The sequence below is a fragment of the Meleagris gallopavo genome, chromosome 23 (assembly GCF_000146605.3).
Source record: "Meleagris gallopavo isolate NT-WF06-2002-E0010 breed Aviagen turkey brand Nicholas breeding stock chromosome 23, Turkey_5.1, whole genome shotgun sequence".
In the NCBI taxonomy this organism is placed as follows: Eukaryota; Metazoa; Chordata; class Aves; order Galliformes; family Phasianidae; genus Meleagris; species Meleagris gallopavo.
Window position 1 is genome coordinate 4,119,558 of NC_015033.2, and position 19,753 is coordinate 4,139,310.

The window sequence follows — 19,753 nt, forward strand, 5'->3', positions numbered from 1 at the left end:
TTTTCCTAGTTTTTCCTTTCAGTAGAAACTGATGTGTTTCTTTTGCCAGTGTTTTCTTAGAAGTGAGCCAGGCTGTTCTTGAGGATTTTTTTGTTGTTGTCCAAGGAGGCTGTGGATGCCCCATCTGTGCAGGCATTCAAGGCCAGGCTGGATGTGGCTCTGGGCAGCCTGGGCTGCTGGTTGGTGACCTGCACATAGCAGGGGGTTGGAACTGGATGAGCATTGTGGTCCTTTTCAACCCAGGCCATTCTGTGATTCTATTTTGACTTCCTTGAGAGGGAACATGAGAAGTTTTACGTTGCTGGACTCTAATATGAGGCGTGAGTAGATTTAATGGAGCACCAGGAATTTGTAGCTTTCCTCAGGTAGCGCTGGTGCCATGTAATGAGTGGTGGCTGAATAAGTCGTAGCTCAGGAGGGTTTGTATGGTGGTGTTAAATGTAGACTGTGTAAGCATGGAGGGTATTGCCTATAAAAGGTTTTTATCCTGGTGTATAATGTTACAGCCTGAACTTTCTTTTGGTTGTCAATGGTTTGTCAAAATTCATAATGTTGGATCCTGGAATTAAGAAGTTTTGTCGTCTTAGATGAAGCTCAGCAGCAGCTTTCATGCTGGAATAGCTGTAAGTTTGTGAGCTACACCTGCTGTAAACTGAAAGCTGAGCCTTGCATGCTTCGATGTAGGCTGCTTTGTTCTTTGATTGCCTCTCCCAGCAGGAATGCACGGACAATCTATATCATGGACTCAAAATTTTTTTGAAAACGTGTTGTCCGATCACAGTCCTGAGCATCAGTGCAGTGAGGGGTTGTTTTCATGCAGCTATGTAGGCAGGAACTCTGCTTTGTATTAATCTTGTAGCTGAAATTTTTCAAGTTTCCAGGTATGATAGTGACATAATTGAAGCTTCCCAGTATCTGTATGTGTGTTTGGACGTGAAGAATTTCTGCTGGATATAAGGAGAGAAGATAATCCAGGCTGGGGAAGCGATCTCTTCCTGTCTGTACGTCAAAGATGGAAAGTCTGAAACCTAGTTTGTTTTATATTGAGTTGGTGTTCTTGGTGGTGGAGAATAGCAGAGGTGAGGCATGGCTCTTTCCTTCTATTTTAATAAACACCTGTTGAAACCGAGCTGGTTCTGAGTTGCTGTGTATCCCAGAGGGAGAGGTGCTGAGCTCGGTCCCAGGCGGGCAGGTAGAGCATCAATCTCACTGCAGGAATGTGCTGCTTTTCGCAGTGGAAGAAGCACCTGTGTGTGCAGAATGTCAGCATTTAATCTTTGTGTTGCTGTATAGAGCTCAAAAGAATAAGCAAGGTACAAGTCAGCTTCTGTTTAGAGGTGTTTGGGGTCTGTGGCTCAGTTCAGTACCCTGAAATGAAAGCATACCCTCAGACTTAAAACAAACAAACAAAACTCTGGTCATTGGATGTCCATGTGTAGAAATGCATGTGCTTAGGTGCTAGAAAGGTAGAAGGCTCCCTCAAACCCTAATGTGTTTGGGATTTTAACATTACAGGGAAGGAGTCGATAGAAATAGAAGCTGTAACACCAGTCAAGCCAAATAATTTCTTGCCTGCCAAGTGGTGAGCTATTGGATCTTTGCATTGGACCAGTGCTCCTCTTTAATTGAAACAAGATGGTTTGTCATGCTGCTAGCAGCGTGGGGCTCAGATAACCTGTAACAGATCTCAGGGAGACTCAACCACAGGAGAGCTGTGAGTGCAGCCCTTGTAGATGAGCTGAGGAGTGTGTTTAAGTGGGACACCTCCCAGGAGATGGAGGCAGCACGATGACTGCAAGGAGCAACAGCTGCTTCTGGATGGGGCAGAGCATGGAGAGCTCTGATGGCACAGTGTGCTGAAGGGCCAGTGAGGAACAGGAGTGAATTTCCAAGCAGGTTGCCAGATAAGGATTAGAAGTGGGACTAAGTCGTATTCTGCATGCAGTCAGATATCTTATTTCTCTGCACATTTTTGGGCTGCTCAACATGACTTGGTATTGCTGATTTGTTTTAATTGGAGCGGCGGGCTGCTCTCTGAGTTGCAAAAACAAAAGCGAGATCAGTAAACGCTAGAACATCACTGTAAAGCAGGCTGAGAGGCAATCAGCTGAGAACTTCTAATGGATCTGTTTTGTAAAGCACGTTTCTATCAAAGGTGGTATATTCTATGGTGATGTAGATGCTGAAGGATTTGCAGTAGGGTGTCTTCAACATGAGCTGGACTTCTGGGGAAGAGCTTTGAGAATTTCAGAGGGCCAGAAGTCTTGATAAAGTGGGCTGCCTTGCAGTTCAGAAGGTAATGTTTTTGCATGTTTGTTTTGGATTTTCACTTTTGCTTTGCTGAAATAGTAACGTTTTCACATGCTTTTTTTTTCCTATGGCTTCTGAGACATTTAAATGCTCAGTTGCTCAAGACAGCGTCAGAAAGTAGCAGATAACTGCATGATAATCAATAGCTTTGTTTTGAAATCCAGTTATTTTTCTCTCTTAAGCCTCTTTGGAAATAAACAGTCCTTGTTTGCACTGCTTGTGAGGTTGTCAACTTCACATCCTTTGGCAGCTTCAAATCTGCAAGAACGCAAATGCTTTCTTCTGCCCATCTGCCCTGATTTCTGGGCACACCTTGCACAGGGTATTCCATGCTACCACCTTGTGTCTATGAGTGTCAGCCGCTGTGTGCACACTGTGTCACAGTAAGGGGACAGCCTTTCCAGCACTGGGGTGGATGCGCTTTCTCGTTTCTCTGTGGCATATTTGCTTTCAGAACACCTGGCCTGGGTACCCAACCAGGAGACAGTGCCATGGTCAGCTTGCCTAGTTCCAGACCTGATTTTTATCCCAAAACATTTTCCCTTGACTGAGATTGCAGTCTGAGATAAGCTGGAAAATCTTATGGCCAGCAGCAATTCAAGGAGTCAGTTGGGCTGTGCCTTGGGTTAACTTGAGTAGAGTTCCTCCGTTAAATGGTGAGGGAAATCGCTCTTGAGATACTGTCCATAATGCACGTGTCTCACCTAACACCTCTGGTTTTGTAGTGGTATATTTCATGCTTTTTATTTTTGCTCTTAGCAGCTTGCTGATAGATTAGGAAGAAATCAGTGTGGGGATATTTTTCTAATCGGTTCATGGAAAACCTGCTTGCAACTTTGCCTGGATTTTCCACTCCTTGAGCTGAGACTGAATGCAATCCATCATTTCAGCTAGTCTAGGAATTCAGAAAGTTTTTTGGCCTCTTCCTGCTTCCAGTTCTCAGTCTGACATTTGTACAACTGCAAAACATGCACAAGACTTTCCAATTCTTTAAAAACAGTGCTTGGGACACTTTCCAAGATGCCACAGTATCCAATGTGTGAGGCTGGGGCGTTAGATACAACTCTTGTTCTATCTTTCTTCTTAGAAAAAACTATTTCCCACCTGAAACCTGGTGGAATTCTTCATTCTGTCCTCTTTCTGCCAGTGAGGAAGGAAAGTCCTACAGAATAAAGAACTGCTGGGTTCATATGTTCAAGCTGGCTGTTAGTTTTCCTTTCTCTGTCCTGACATTTCATCAGAAAGCTCCGTTCACCTCATTTATTTTGTCTTTGGAATGCAGTATGCTTTGCTTTCTGTGCCACAGGTGTGTGCAGTCAGCATTCGAGTTTATTAATGTATCAGTTTTAATCAGCGATTGATTGTATGGGGAATGCAGCTTGCTGCCTGTTGGTCGTCAGCCCTTGCAAAGCCCCCTGCCTTAATTAACACACGTTGCTCTCTGCTCTTCTTTGCCTGCTGTGGTTCTGAATGTGCACTGCAGCCGTAGCTGGGGGGTGACAGCAGTGCTGTCTGCAGATGAGCTGTGTTGGGTTGCCTGGGACAGCAACTGGTATGGAGAGAATCCCTCTGGTCCACAGGGAGCCCTGCTGCTGAGTGGTGAAAGGACAAGAGTGAAGGAAATTGTGGAGAATTAGTGGTTGGGAGCGTTAGGCCGTTTTCCATTAAGAGGGGAAGAGGGCATACTGATCTACTGGACCAGGGAGAGCAGGTGCAGCCCTGGTTTGCCACAAGTGAGGTGTTGCTTTTGAGGCTTTTAGAGGGGGGTGGTGAAAAGAGGAAAAGTGGGTGACAAAGGCCTGGAGTTGGCAGTGTGTGTGGAGGAGCATCCCTCCTTCAGAGGGGCAGCAGTAAGAGACTGAGATAGCATGGTAGGATGGTAGCAAGGGGTGAGTGAGGCCTGATCAGCATAATTGGTGCCCACAGCTGTGCTCATGTTTGGAGGAGAGTCTTGCAAAGCTTTAACCTTTTTTGTCAGAGGTTTTGATGGTTGTTTTCTCATACGAGGGTTTGTGCATTTCTTTATGTTGCATGGAGTTTAATTTGGGAGGGTCTCTGTTTTATTTTCTGCCTAGCAGGTTAAATGGTTTCATTCCTTAGGCTAACAGAAGCTGTGTCAGTATATCAGGGCATGCTTTCCCTGGAGGGAATGGCTTATTAGTTTAGTTTCTTCACTGCTTGGCTTTGAGTACGGTGCAATGACTGCTCTTTGTTAATGCTTCTGTTAATTTAAATAGCATCTTTAGTCATTCAGTGTAATGGAGCAGGCTGCAGGTCTGGCTTCTCCTTTTGCCATTTATGCTATGCCCATAGCGCTCAAGTTTGTGTACGTGTTTTAGCATCTCTGTTGAATGCCAGTGTTGCTTGTCAGTTACGTTAGCCATGAGCTGTAAGTCGTTTATTCTTTTCAGTTTACTTTGTTAGATAACGTGCACGTAGATGTTTCCGTTTTGTTAATTTTCACACCACATCTTTTCTGTACTTTAGGTTGACTCCTCACTGCACTGTGAAAGCCATTAGGAAAAAGTCCTTGGGGTTAAAACCTGGGGCTCCACAGTGTTACGTGCACTTGGGGCTAGAAATAATTTTAAATGGCGACTGATCTGTCTGAAGCTGAACCCGTGCATCATAAGGCGCTTCCACTCTTAACGGGAACTCAGCTGATCCACACGGACAAGTTAAGTGAGGTAGGGGCTGACCCATTCTCCAGGCTTGCCCTTGGATCAGTCATTGACTTCCACTCCTGCTGAAGATTTCTTCGTACTCTTTCTCTCCTGGTTCTAGGGAACTCCATTGGGAGCCCAATAAACCCTTGAGGTGCTGTCTTTCCCCTTCCCTGCTTCCCCTGAGATGCTGCAGTTGTCAAAATCTCTGAATGCTCATCTCATGTAATGTTCAATGAAATTTTATTTATTTTCTAACTATGAAATGCAAAACTGTCCTCTCCTGGTCTACTTCAAAGGTGCTGGGCTGGATATTACTGTCCTGAAAATTCTGGAAAATATGAACGTAACTAGAATATTTCTACATATGCCACTCTGATTTACTTGAATCCCAACTCAAAAGCTTTCTGAGTCTTCCCAGCATCTGTACTGACTCACAAATGCTTTTTGTAGAAAGCTGAAGACGACGCGATGCCGATCCGCCGCTCCGTTAATTCTTCTTCTCGAGAAACTCCTCCCAAAAGCAAACCTGCTGAAGGTGGCGAGGAGGTGAAAGCAGGTACTGTAACAACTTTCTGCTGGGTTGTTGTAACCAGATGTGGCGTTGTATCCAAGCATAGGCTTGGATACTGAAGTTGCCAAAAAAATTCTTACAGCTGTGGTTAAAATCCTAATGCTTGCCTCATTTTTACAGGCTGTTCTTGGCCTGCTGGGGATATTGTACACTTTTCAGTGGGAAATGGTTTGGTTTGTGCTTTTTACCCTGTGGCAAAGCCTTGACACTCCTAATATGAAAATGCAACTAGATATCATCTCTTCTAGTCTTGCATGTTCTTCTGAATAAAGGTGGAAATTGGGAACTTTCAGTAGTGATAAGTAAGTGGCTTGGATTCGAAAGGAGGAATTAATGGATGGAAAACCAAGATGTTTAATTATTTTTGTTTTCCTGAACAGAAGTATTTTACCACACCGTGTAATAAAGCCTGGTATTAATTAATGTGTCTAACCCAACAGCTTCACCTTGGTGTCTCAGAATGTGACATTTCAGTATGATTTTCATTAAGCTTCAGTGAGTTTGTTCTTACTAGTGGGATGACTGTGTATGTTACCTAGGAAAATAACTATTAATACACATTTAAATTTTAAACATAGTGCTTTAATGGGAGGAAAGTTATGCACAGGAATGGAGCAGCAGTGCTAAAGCTTCTTCTCAAAGACAGAAAACTGGTGCAGTGCACAAAGGCATCATGACAGACCGCACTTTAGCCAAGCAATGGGTAACAGCAGTTTATATTTGGTTAGGTTGTGGTTGAACTTGATGATCCTGAAGCTCTTTTCCAACCTGAGCAATTCTGTGACTATAATTCTATTTGCATGTTATCCATTAGGCAGGCCAGTCCCTTAATGCCTGCTCTTGGCTAGATCTGCTTGAGTTAATTTGCTTGGTAAGTTGGTTTCTGACTGGATTTGATTTTGCTGAGCGACGAGTGCTGCTGCTGATACATGTGCAGCCTAAAGCTTTGCCAGATCTGGATGAATGCGATTGAATAGTTCAGTTGCCACAGTATGTAGTACTGAAAAAGCAGTAATTAAAGATGCATTTGTTGTAAACAAGGCTGCTTATGCTTAACTTCAATAATCTCTTCTAGAATTGTATGGTTTTGCACCTTTTTTGGTTAAAATGCATAAAACTTAACCTAGGGGAAAACCTTCTGTTTCCATGATAGTGATTTTTTTTTTCTTCTTCTTCTTCCTCCCTTCCTCACCTGTAGGCATTGTGATGGGGAGTGATTGCAACAGTAACTTCCAGGAGTTAAGAGAAGGATGGGGAATTAGTTCATTGTGAAAATACTGTGTAATGTTGTTTGATTTTGGCATTTGTTGGCTCGTTGCACCACATTGAAGCTCTTTCTGTACCTTTGTTCACTTTCTTACTTAAATTCAAATTATCCCTTAAAGTTAGAGTAAAGAAACAGGTTGAAAATCGTTTTTAGAGTATGTTAGTACTTTTGTGTTGTTTTTTTTTTTTTTTAAATCCTCCACCTTCAGTAAGAGCAGAGCAGTTTTGAAGAGTAACCTGATGCATCTTTACATCTTTTAGATGCAGAAGCCACTTCTGAGGAATCTGCCTCTGCTGGAGAAGAACAAGAGAACGAAACCCTGCCTGCTGCTGCACCTAGTGAAGCAGAACAGCCAAAGGAAACTGAGAATGAAGAGAAGGGGGAAACCAAGTCCTCAGAAGAAACCAAAAAGGAGTAAGGCTTGCTTAGTGCTGAACTTAGGAATTTGGGAAGGAGAAAGACTGGTTCTGTTGATGAAAAAGATTATGGGACAGATGGAGAAAATGGGCTGTGTCCCTAAAAACAGTGCCCGTTTTTCACAGGAAGAAGTATTTTCAGTGTTAGATGTTCTAGGCATATTTGTTGTTGTTGTTGTACTTGTTGGCTTGTTTTACATTCTCCCATCTCATTATTGCTTTGCATTTTCCCAAGTGATAAAGATCAGTCTAAGGAAAAGGAGAAGAAGGTGAAAAAGACCATTCCTGCTTGGGCTACTCTTTCTGCTAGCCAGCTGGCTAGGGCACAAAAACAAACTCAGATGGCTGCCACTTCACGTCCGAAGATGGATGCTATTTTAACTGAGGCCATCAAGGTAAGTAGGAGTCAAGTGTTTCTTTCTGTTCACCTGTCACAAAACAAAAGGACAAACTACGATTTATAGTTTCAGCTTTCTGATGGTACAGGTGATAGTGCTGTCTTCTTAGCAGGAAACTTAACTGTGAGCTATGTATGCTTCTGTCTGGAAACCCATGAAGCTGAAATGTGTTGATGATGGAGGGGCTCTGTAGCTTTTCTTTGTTTAGAATGTTTCCCTCCCTGGTTAAAATATTAGCTCTGATGATGTAACCTAGTTGATCACTGGTGTCCTTTAATTTGATGTGTCTCCTAGCCACTTGGTTTACCTTGATTAACCTGTCTATCTGATGCATATCTTTTCCAGCATCTTATTGTAATTAAGAGCAGGTGGAAATACTTTAAGATAGTGTTCCAAGTGGTGTTGGTTTTAGCTGCCTGTATACTTCCTTCTGCTTGTAAGAAGAGACTCGTGCTGTTGTAGTCGCTCTGCAACTCTGCTGTCCTCCACTTGAGACTTGGTTCATGCAGACTGCCTTCCCCGGAGACCTGAACTCCACCAGCTTTAATTACAAGATGGCCTTTTGAGACCCTGAAGCACACGGTGGTGCATCCAAATATGTTAGGCAGAGGGAAGCCATGCCATAAACTTCAGATTACTCCAAGCTTTACATTTCTGTCAACGTAGTAGGGTTACCAGGGCAGATGATGAAGTTCAGTGCTTTATTATACTGTGCATAAGTAAACTTTATCCTGTACTGTGCTTTCTGAAGCCATCTAGATCTAGTAACTTGCTTAAACAGAGTGGGCTTTATCAAGTCACAGTTGGGGTTTTCTACAGTATGTCAACTCTATAAAGTTTAAAACACAATTGTTTTGTCCCACTGTCCTCCCTAATTGGAGAACTGTAGTGATACAGGCTAGCTGACATGATGATTACTGTCTTTGAAGATTCAAGACATGGACTTCAAATTGGTGTTTGTTTTACTAGTTTGCTAATGCCAGTCCTTTATCTCCTTCAAAAGATAACTTGTTCTGATAAATCTGTTAATGATCACTCTATCTGACATCGTCATAATGAATTACTACTGACTCTCTGGTTGGGCAGTGCTGGCTTGCCCAAATGTAACTATTTTTTGTAATAGCATGTAGTGTATATGCCACTGTTTTTAAGTGCTTCAGCATAGGAGAGGAGTAGTTGACATGCTTGCTCTTTTGCTCTTGTGTTTGTTTGCTCTTCAGCCACTCTGAAAGAGAAAGTTATGTATTTTCTTACTCATATTTTCTATTCCTGAGTCACTGTAGGAAAAAGGTCATCCTGTGCTGGCTTGTGTGCATCGTCTGCTCAGTCTCTCTTCTTCTGGTCCCATAGCAAAGTAGTTTCAGTCCAGATGTTCTTTACTGACTTTTGATCCCATTGCAGGCGTGCTTTCAGAAGAGCGGCGCATCAGTTGTTGCAATACGTAAATACATCATCCACAAATACCCTTCCCTGGAGCTGGAGAGAAGAGGCTATCTTCTAAAGCAAGCCTTGAAAAGGGAGCTGGAGAGGGGGATCATCAGGCAGGTAAGGGTCACTCTGCAGAGTGGTGCTGCTGGTGGTATTACTGAATCATGCAGGAATTTAAGAAACTGTTAGCAGGCCTCTGGGGAGATCGTGTTCTTCCTCTTGGAGGTTCTTCAATCTCTGTGTCCGTTTTGTTAGACACTGATAGAATGGTTCTGTCAGACGCAGTGCACTGTTGTCTTTTGTGCACTGGAAGGTTACTGTTTCATGGTGATAAAATTGCTGCTGTGTTACTATATGATGCATCTTCAACCTGAGTCTAGCAACATCGCTTTTGCGGCAGCGTGTTGCCTTCAACACCGTAGCTTACATCTGTGATGCCAATTTTGTTAGGATCTCCTGGTCAGGGCAAGAGGGTATGTTTGTCATGTCTAGCTGTGGCTTATGATGTATTGAAGTGGACTCAAATCCAACTTCTGCCCTTCACAGCTGATCGCCAGGATGAGCATTCATTCAAAATCTGTTTAATGGTGTTGCTTAGTCTCCTTCAAACAGTTATTATCCTGTGTTACTTTGATAAAGGCTGACATGGACTTTGTTTTGAACTAGGTGAAAGGGAAGGGAGCTTCTGGAAGCTTCGTGGTGGTGTCTAATGCAGGAAAAACTGTTCAAAAAGCCAGAGACAGAAAGGTAAGGTGGAGTGCTTCAGACATTACTCTGAAACACATGCATCTTATGAAATGCAGCTTAGCCCCAACTCAAACAATTTCCTCCTCCTTGCTGTACTTTTCCTCCCCAAGTACAGTAATTAAAACATTTGTTTCACTGAAATCAGAATCAGAAAGCTAGTATGAGAAATTAAGTAGAATAATCAAAATCTTAGTTTTAAAATGTTTACATTAAACCTCTAGGCTTTGGTTCTGAGGCAGAAAACTGAATAACCTCAAAGTTCCTCTTCTGTCTTTCTCTGGTAGAGAGATGCCTCTCAGGTACTGTAAGAGAACTTCCTGCAACTGCTGTTTCTGTTTTATCTGTTGCGTGGATAAATGGAAGACTTCAATCTTCAGCGCTGTCTATCAGACAAATGTTTTCCATCCTCTGAGAGGGCAGAGGGAGGAAGTAGTGAATGTCCTAAGGCTTTTGGAGGGAAGCTGCAGAAGTTGGGTGTATATTGTTCTGAGGTACTGTAATGCCCGAGTCCGGTCCTCACACAATTGGTTGTGTTCCAGCACTGCTGTTCTCTGCTCCCCACAGCACGGGATGTGTGAAAAACATTTCTAATGCTGCAATTTCAAAATGCATAGCTGGAATTGTCAGCTTAGACAGGTGATCCCAGAGTTTTCTAGCACTTTGGTGCTTAACTCTTGGCTGTGGGGCAGACCCCAAGGCCTAAACTTGGTGGTAATAGTGACACATTCAATACCAGGGTACTGTAAGAAACTAATTAGATGCAACTTCTTTTTGGATAGAACTGTGGGCTCCATGGCAAGTTTGAGTAAGGCACCTGATAACTATTAACACATCACTTTTCTTGTCTGCAGCATATTTGTGTATTTGTTTTTAGTTGTTTTTTCCATGTCACAGCAAAACAAATGGATGGCTTTTGGTGAATTTAGCTGGCGGCTGAGCAGCTGTCTGGGTGAGCAGCACCCTCACCTCTTCGACCATTTGCAAAGCTCCTGTTCAGTATCAAAATCATTAGACTTCAGCAGATTTCCTGGCTGTCTCTTCTTTATATAAAGGAAATCATCCCCTCCTGATAGCAACAAAGCAATGGAGAAGAATTCAGGAGAAAGGAATGTTACCTTCAAGCAAAACTTCATGCTGTCAGTTGAATAAAAGTGCTGTTTATTGTTGGGAATATTGGACCTGTATAAACAGGTCTTGTCTTAGATGGTTTTTGTTTTTTTTTGTCAGCATGAATCATTTTCACCTGACTCTGTTGTTGTAGCAGAGAAAAAAGACCTCTATTAAAAAAATAAAGGAGAAGGAAAGTGTTTACTTAAATAAAAATAAATAAAAAACAAAAAACAGGAAATATAGATGTTGCTAAATACTCAGTCTATTTATGTTTATTAGACTTTGCTAGACTCCCATGAGAATTCCAACAGATTTGCTAGATTTTACTTAAACTGCTAAATTGTCTAAATTCCAAGAGCTGCCTTACAGAACTTTATTTTCCAGATCTGTGGCAGTGTCAGGAGCACTTCTCCTTACCTGTGCATTGCTGGTTCAGAAGGAAACAGGTCTAGGCCCCACTGATGCATAAAAGTGTATGTATGTATTTCAGAAAAGCACTTCCGTTTCGACTCCAGAGCAACAGGTGAAGCTGGAAGACATCCTGCCACTGGCTTTCACCCGTCTTTGTGAGCCAAAAGAAGCCTCTTACAGCCTGATCAAGAAATATGTGTCTCAGTATTATCCCAAACTCAAAGTAGATATCAGGTAGGTGCAGCGTAGGCTCTTGAAGCAGAGCATCCCTGAAATGTGTCTTCCTCTGGCTTTGCCTCCCTCCGCAGTAATTCTGTTCAGTATTTCATCAGGCAGCAGGCAGGTGGTGCTCTGCACTGTACAGCCTGGAGGAAAGCTTGAGAAGAGCTTTGCCTTTTCTCTGCATCCCTCCACGCCCGATCTTTGTTCTCTGTGTCGACATCAGCAGTGCTGTATGCATCTCTGCCCTTAGCAGGAACCAGATATGGTTCATAGATGTATGGACATGAAGGCCTGTCCTCAGGATTTTTTTCCTGCATGGTTTTGAGTGCTTTAACTGGCACACACTTAAAATAATCTGAGAGTTTGCATAAATGGAATGTGTCAAGGGTCGGGAAGGAAGCTAATCTAATAACGCCCCATGCATCACCTCTTACTGGGGCTCATACTCAGCCCCTTGTTTGTCTGTGAGCTGACTGATTCATTGCCCACCGAGTCCCACTTACAAACGTGTGTTTTGAAATGAATAAATCCTTCCAAATGAAGCTTGTTTGTTTCTGGATATGCAGTGACACCCAAAAAGCACTGCAGTAGAATTTCCGCTAACGTACATTGTTCATCTCATGTAACCAGCACTTGCTGACAGATCTCCATTTAAAACGTCTGTATGTAGGCAGATACCTCTTGTAAGTACAGCTTCTCTCACGTTCTCTGTAGAGCGTTGTTTCTCTGTTTGTTTTTTAAGCTGTCGGTGTGTGTCAGTAAAGCTTTATCCTGCTGTATTTCAGACCCCAGCTGTTGAAGAATGCCCTGCAGAGAGCTGTAGAAAAGGGTCAGCTAGAGCAGATCACAGGGAAAGGAGCATCTGGGACATTCCAGGTCAGAGCCAGAGTTCGTCTTCTTTTGTTGTCTGTAATAACCAGGAGCCTTGGATATAAGTTAATGTGCCCTCCCCATCCCAGTTTTATTGGGTGCCCCTTTCTTTAGCAGCCTGTCATGTTCAGCAGTTGTCAAACTGTGAAGCAGTAGGACTCTTTCTCTTCTTGGTGTGCATTTGTGGAACCAGACCTCCTTGCTTAGCATGCTCTGCACACTGCTTCAGCTCTGAGTCATTAGCACAGTAGGGGAGATGGTGGGGTAAGCTTTCCATTGCTAATTGTAAGTGCAGCGGGTCCCCAGATGTCTGCAGTGTTTTTCCTTGTGTCTGTGCCATATATGTCTCTTGGGTACATTTGGTCTGTGGGATGGAGGAAGGTGTGATTTATTTCCTTCCCTGAGTGACAGGCCCTTAGATTGCCACATACTTGCAGTGTGCTTTGGGACTGGGACAGTGTGTTACCAATGAAAAGCACTCCAGGCCAGCTGACTCAGTAGGCCTGTCCTACCATTAAAGCTGGGAGAACAGCGTTCCCTCTGCAGTCTTTTAATATAAAACATATCTGTGCTAATGCAGGAGCGCCGACCCACCTGGTGCAGAGGAGCTTGTCCTGACCTGGTTTGGGAGAATTTTGTCTTGATGCTTTTCTCTTCCTCCTTGGAAAATAGCTGAAGAAGTCAGGGGAGAAGCCCCTGTTGGGTGGGACTCTGATGGAAGATGCCATCCTGTCTGCTATTGCGGCCATGAATGAACCGAAGACCTGCTCCACCACAGCACTGAAGAAGTATATCCTGGAAAACCACCCAGGGACCAACTCCAACTTCCAAGGTAAAGTCCCAGGCTACTGGTTTGTTTTTTTCCCAAACTCTGAAGGAGAGCCCAGCAGCTGCAGATGCTGGGGCAGGTTTAAACTACATGATTGATCTTGCTAGGGAACAGAGAGCTGCACTTTGTGCCACAGAGATGCTCAGTGTTTTTAATTCCCATAAGTTCTTTTCAAACCTGACTACTTTCTGAGATGTTATGCGTGTTTCTCTTGTCTGTAACACTTTCCTGAGAAGGAAGAGCTGTATTTCAACTACTTTTTTGTTCTTGAACTGCCAGCAGTATTTTTTCTCTGTATTGAAAAGCTGCAGTTTGACATAAACACAGTTTCTGCTTGCTTTTTATGTAGAGAAGTTTCGCAATCTAACTCGGAAAAAATGAGAATAAAAATCCATAAATATCCCTCTCAGTGTTTTGTTTGAGGACCTCCTCTGGCTCTCATTTTGAAAAGTCAGGAGGGAAGAGACTAATCCAGTTGTATTTGGAATAATATTTGGCATATCTTCGTTCCCAGTAGTAACAGTAGAGTATATTTTGGATTTTGTGTGAACAGAAGCAATAATAACTGTAGATTTTCTCCTGTCTTTCTTGCATTTTTTTGGTCTGAGCCCTGACGCAGTTGTTTAATGAGGGCTGGAGGTCATTTAAAGCAGCGTGAGCTTGCAGCAGTTTCTAGTAGTATCAGACCTAAAGGTAGTTCATCTTGTTACCGTGGCTTTGTGATGCTGGAGCAGTTCCTCTGGAGCTGAGGCCAGAGAGGAGGTTGCTGGTCTTACAGTCATCACCTGGAGCTGAAGCTCAGCATCCGCACAGTTCTTTAAGGCAGGGTTGAACAAAGTGCAGAGGAGTGCAGGCTGAAGAAGTTGCCTGTGGCCTTTTGCCAATGAGAGGTGAATGCCAAGCATGACTTTTTAATCTTGGGGTAGGGAAGAAAGTTTCCAGGCTTATTCGTTTGTCTTCAGGACTGCTGGAAGCTGTCATGGCCTTAGAGGCCCATGTTCAGCTGGTCTCAAGTGCTTGTCAGTCTTGCAAGTCAGATAAGGAAATCTCAACTAGCAATGTGTTGTTGTCTTTCTCCTTCTATTACTTAAAATTAATTTTGCTGCTCTCTGCTCTGTTTTAGGAGCAACCAGAGGAGGATCTGGCAGGCAGGTGCACGCTATGCAGTCAGTGCTCCACATTATGTTACGTGGAACTCAGTTAGTTATGGATCTTGGGTGAGATCACACGGCATGTGCGTGGCATCTGGGGTATCAGGCCCAGCCAGCACGGGTTCATGAAAGACAGGTCGTGCTTAACCAACCTCATCTGCTTCTTCGACTGGGTGACCAGACTGGTAGATGAGGGAAAGGCTGTTGATGTAGTCTACCTAGACTTCAGCAAGACCTTTGACACAGTCTCCCACGGTATTCTCCTGGGTAGAGTGACTGCCCATGGCTGGACAGGTACACTCTTCTTTGGGTAAGAAAATGGCTGAGGGCTGTGCCTAGCAGGTAGTGGTTAATGAAGTCCAGCTGGCGACCCGTTACAAGTGGTGTCCCCCAGGGGTCGGTACTGGGGCCATCTTGTTTAATATTGATGACCTAGATGAGGGCATTGAGTGCACCATCAGTAAGCTTGCAGGTGACACCAAGTTGGGAGGTGGTGTTGATCTGCCTGAGGCTACCCTCAGGAAGCCCTTCAGAGGGATTTAGATAAGCTGAATCACTGGGCTGAGGTGAATGGGATGAGGTTCAACAAGGCCAAGTGCCGGGTCCTGCACTTTGGCCACAACAACCCATGCAGCGTTATAGGCTTGGGGCTGAGTGGCTGGAAGACTGAAGAGGAAAGGGACCTGGGGGTGTTGGTTGATGCTGGGCTGAACATGAACTGACAGTGTGCCCATGTGGTCAAGAGGGCCAACGGTATCCTGGCCTGCATTAGAAATGGTGTGGCCAGCAGGAGCAGGGAGGTGATCATCCCCTATATTCAGCCCTGATGAGGCCATACCTTGAGTACTGTGTTCAGTTTTGGGTACAAGAAAGACATTGAGGCCCTGGAATATGCCCAGAGAAGGGCAACGAAACTGGTGAGGGGCCTGGAGCACAAGTCTTATGAGGAGCTGAGGGAGCTGGCATTGTTCAGTCTGGAGAAGAGGAGGCTCAGGGTAGACCTCATTGCACTCTACAACTTCCTGAAGGGAGGTTGTGATGAGGAGGGGCTTGGCCTCTTCTCCCAGGCCAAGAAACAAACAGGGCCTGAGGAAATGGCCGCAAGTTGTACCAGAGGAGGTTTAGATTAGACATAAGGAAGAACTTTTTCTCTCAGACAGCGGTCAGGCACTGGAATGGCTGCCCAGGGAGGTGGTGGAGTTGCCGTCCCTGGCAGTGCTCAAGAGGCGTCTGGATGAGGAGCTACGAGATGTGGTTTAGTTTGTGATGGTGGTGGGAGGATGGTTGGATTGGATTTCTTGTAGGTTGTTTCCAACCTTGTGATTCTATGATTCTGTGATTCTTCCCTCACGCTCATAACTCCAGTCAGATTCTTCACATGCTGCTGTTGATCTTTGGTACACTGGGTAAAAATAATTTGTGTTGCTCCTGCTTATGAAACAGAGTGAAGGCTTATTTTAACTTTGAGACACTTTGGAGAACATTCTCAGGGGAGCTGAGACTTGAGTTGTGTTTGGGCAGCAGTAGCTATGCACTGCTATTGAATGCATTTTGAAAGAATGATACCCTAATCATGACATTAAAAACCTGCACTATTCTTGACTTCTTCCTTCAGTGAATTTAAAGCCTCACTTGCCAAATGGTTCACGAGCCAACACTTGAATCCTATCAGTTGTTTGAATCTTTGGGAAAATTAATTGTGAAGTGATTTAGTATGCCTTGTTGAAAGGGGAAGCTTTGAAGTTCAGTGTTCTTGCTGGGTCCTTCACAAAGCAGCAGATCATTGGTGAGTGTAGAAAGAAATATGCAGAGAGGTCTTCATGAGTTTCAGCTCTCTGGTGCAGTTTCATTTCCCTTCAGGTGTCCTGGGAAAGGAGATTTTGTACTGACTCCCTGTCTCTTATTTCAGAAGGCACTGCAAAGAGCAGTAAGATTAGACAAGTGGACTAAGATAGTAACGCAACCTTTCTGTTTTTGTTTTTTTCTTTTTTCCCCACAGTGCATCTACTGAAGAGAACCCTGCAGAGATGTGAGAAGAATGGCTGGTTGGAGCAGATCTCTGGAAAGGGCTTCAGTGGAACCTTTCAGCTTTGCTTCCCTTATTACCCTAGGTAAAGGGCTTGGCTGTAAAATGATGTCGAAGATAGGTCAGCCAGAGAGCGTTGCTGAAGTTCTTAGGCCAACCTCCTGTTTATAGGGAAGTCTTTGGAGAGTTTAATAACTGAAAAACCACAGCATTGTCACCTGTCTTGCTCTAGATGATGACATTACTTGGTGTCTGACTGTGAGTGGACATAAAGCTGACTTCATTAGAAGGGAGACTTAAGGGCAATGAAAATATTAGGCTAAGTGCTCTCGCATACACTGTCATGATGGTTGTGCTTTTTGGTTTTTTCCAAGATAATAGCTATTGAAGTGTTCCCATGCTAAAACAAATTTGCATGAGCAGGTGGAATATATTGTACTTAATGTGAGGATGCTGATAATGAGTAGGACCCAGCCTCTCGTGGTGCTGATGTGGAGGAGACGTGGGAGGAGGGAAGTTGGCCACCATGAGACTAAAAGCAGCCTTTTCTCTGGTGCTGTGAGTGTATGTTGTGCTGGGCCACAGAGAGCCCTGGGATGATGACTTAGTGTCCCATGAAGAGCCACATGGCAACGCAGTAATTAATGTTTCTGCTTCCCACCTTGTTTTGTCATGTATGTGTAGAGTCCTCAGTAGCTCTGGCCTGCATTCTGAATCACTGGAGTCTGATCTTGTTCTTCCATTTTTTTTGCACAGAAGGAGCAATTAGGGTTAGCCAAGGCCTTAGAAGTAAGTTGTGCTCTGACAAGAATTCTCTTGTAGCCCAGATGTGCTCTACCCAGAGAAACAGCAGAATGAGGACTCTGAAGAATCTGATGAGGAGGAAGAGGAAGAATCCGAGGAGGAAGAAGAATCTGAAGATGAGGAGTCTGAGGAGGAAGAGCCACCACCAAAGAAGAGGTATGGTGGCATAAGAGAGAAATGGGCTCCTTTGGATGAATTAGAAGTGACAATTGGAGCTGTAGAGTGTTTTGCTGTGGCTGCTGATCCACAAGGCTGCCACTCAAGAGATATTAGGAACTTTATTTTCCAGTAGTGTTTTTAACTCCTGGGGGAGCTGTTAGGATCAGGGCTTCTCTAGGATGTGTCTGCAGAAGCAATGCTCTGTTCCAGAGATAATAATCTGTCACTCCATAGCTGGAATTCCTAGAGATGAGAGAAATATTTATTCTCTGTGGTGCTTTTAATCTCCTCGGTACCTTTTGTGCTCTACAAAAGAGTGACACTTCATGTGGCACTGCTTGGATTTGTTGTTTCCTGAGGAAAACTTTTTTCCTATCATATCATCTGCAATTCTGTAATCAGACAGTCTCACTCAAAGTGGGTTTAAGATAAGTGTTGTTCATTAAATAATAAAATCACCATCAGAGAGCCAGAGAGAATCCTTAGCTTACTGGATTGTTCTGACAATTGACTTAGGCACATAAACATACAAATAATGACAATTAATCTAACAAAGGAGCCAGTGCTCTGCCAGTGAGATCTCTTTGGGGACTGAGAAGCACATAGCGTGGCAAGACCCACCACAGGGCTTCTTGCTCGTGGGATTTGGCTAATGAAATGTACTGCTGCATGAAGGAACGAACATCCGTGGTAAAGAACAAAGATGCCAAGATCTGTTTCATTTATGTAAATTGATGACAGCAGCTCTGCTCTGAGTAGCGTTTGTGCCTCCACTGAGATCTTGTGCTGCCTTTCTGACAGGATGCAGAAGAGACCTCCTCCAAAATCACGGAGCAGGGCCCCTCCAATGAAGCGAAGAGAATCCAAGCCCAAGCCTAGAAAGACCTCTGCAGCCCGCCGGGGCAAAGCAAAGCCCCCACCCAAGGTGAAAACCCCTGCAAAGAAAGCCAAACCAGCAGCGCCAGTCATCAAGAAACCCTCTGGTGGCAGCTCTTCCAAGAAACCAGCAGCTAGCGGGAGGAAGGAGGTGAAACCTTCTGCCAAGGGCAAATCTGCCATGAGGAAATCTCTCCGAGCAAAAAAGTAAATATTTCCACTGTCAGGGGATCCCATGATCAAATCCACAATCTTGTTTTATAAAGTCATCGTGCATTTGTATTTTAGTTCTGATGCTTAAACACTTTTTTTTTCTTCTTGAATGATGGGGGAAAAAGCTGAAAACTAAATCAAACAACCTAAGCATTTATTAGATCTCAGTGCTGTGCCTTGTGCCTACCCCTCCCCTGGAACAAGTCATCTTTAGTTTCTACAATAATCTTAAGACTTTTCTAGGACCTCTAATCTGTACATTTTATGGTGTTTTTCTTGGGTTTGAGGGGAGGGCAGTGTTTAAAAATTCTTCACAGAAGTTATTTGTATTTTCAGGCAGCAGGAACATGATGATTGGGGGAAGTATGATTCTTGATTGAGAAGGTACGACGGCACTAGAGTCCTCCTTAGATCCCCTGCATGATGAGGTCATTCCTGCTTCTGTGAAGGAGCAGTGTATGTATACAGCACTTGCACTGAGTCCTGGAGGTGCTCCTTTGTGCTCAGCTGTGATGCTGGCGGGTTGAGGAGGTGTGTGTGGCTTTTTCAGACTGGCACAGTATGTGTGAGAGTGGGTCCAGGTCTTCAGTCAACAGAGGCTGCCGCGTGTACCGAGCATCTGACACCAGAGGGGCTCTAAAAGGGGTAGTTCTTGGGCGGGTGATTTGAATTAGTGTTTCCATGCTACTTCTGTTACCTTCAAGCCAAAATATATAAAAGTCTTCTTGAATCCAACTTTCAAATGTTTTTAAGAGATGAAGAACCTAAGTTTTGTCACTTCTTGTTTACCCTTTTTTTAAAAGAAAAGTTGGAAAGCTATACAGTTGCTAATGTAGAGATGTTGATAAGTGAAAAACATGCAGTTTGCTAAAATAAAATGAAACTAAATTCCGGGCCTGCTCTGTGTGTCCTTTACCTTCCTCGCCACAGCTTTCTCCTCCTGGAAGCTCAGAGAGGAGAGAATTACAGTAAGTGTGCTTTGCAGAGGCAAGCCTTTGTTAGAAGTACACTGCTGGCATCAGAGCATCCTGGACTCTCCCTTGAATGGGGCAATGTGAGTGATTTCAAAAGTGACCTCTTTGCTTAACGTGCTTTTGGGAAGAGCTTTGCATCTACCACACTGGGAGCAGAGGAAGTGCCTCCAGAAATCGAGTGCAAAATGGAAAAGCATCCTTACTTTATTTACCCTTTTCAGATGCGGCCTCAGTGTGCTACCTCCAAGAACTGGGAGTTTAAAAAGCTCTTACAGAAATGCCCTCCATTGCTCACAGTCCTGGAG

At 44.0% G+C, this 19,753-nt stretch overlaps 1 protein-coding gene across 2 annotated transcripts; it reads left to right on the forward strand.

Moving 5' to 3' along the window:
• Positions 1-1,153: 1,153 nt before the first annotated feature.
• On the forward strand, positions 1,154-19,367 carry HP1BP3 (heterochromatin protein 1 binding protein 3). Of its 2 annotated transcripts, XM_010722873.3 has the most exons (14): positions 1,154-2,296; positions 4,798-4,997; positions 5,427-5,532; positions 7,075-7,228; positions 7,466-7,625; positions 9,030-9,173; positions 9,723-9,803; positions 11,404-11,558; positions 12,332-12,422; positions 13,089-13,248; positions 16,396-16,507; positions 17,245-17,382; positions 18,187-18,468; positions 18,811-19,367. In XM_010722873.3, exons 2-14 carry the CDS (start codon positions 4,902-4,904, stop codon positions 18,848-18,850), a joined length of 1,719 nt encoding a protein of 572 aa, XP_010721175.1. In that variant the 5' UTR covers positions 1,154-2,296; positions 4,798-4,901; the 3' UTR covers positions 18,851-19,367. The 2 variants fall into 2 exon arrangements, with proteins under 2 accessions (XP_010721175.1, XP_003212419.1); XM_003212371.4 differs by having other exon boundaries at positions 1,156-2,296; positions 18,187-19,367.
• Positions 19,368-19,753: the final 386 nt, after the last annotated feature.

Bases quoted from the DNA above. Each gene is read 5' to 3' on its own strand.
- HP1BP3 (XM_010722873.3), top strand. From the start codon at position 4,902: ATGGCGACTGATCTGTCTGAAGCTGAACCCGTGCATCATAAGGCGCTT. The intron at 9,174-9,722 runs GTAAGGGTCACT...GTTTTGAACTAG, and splicing joins AGAGGGGGATCATCAGGCAG to GTGAAAGGGAAGGGAGCTTC. The intron at 18,469-18,810 runs GTAAATATTTCC...TTGTATTTTCAG, and splicing joins AAATCTCTCCGAGCAAAAAA to GCAGCAGGAACATGATGATT.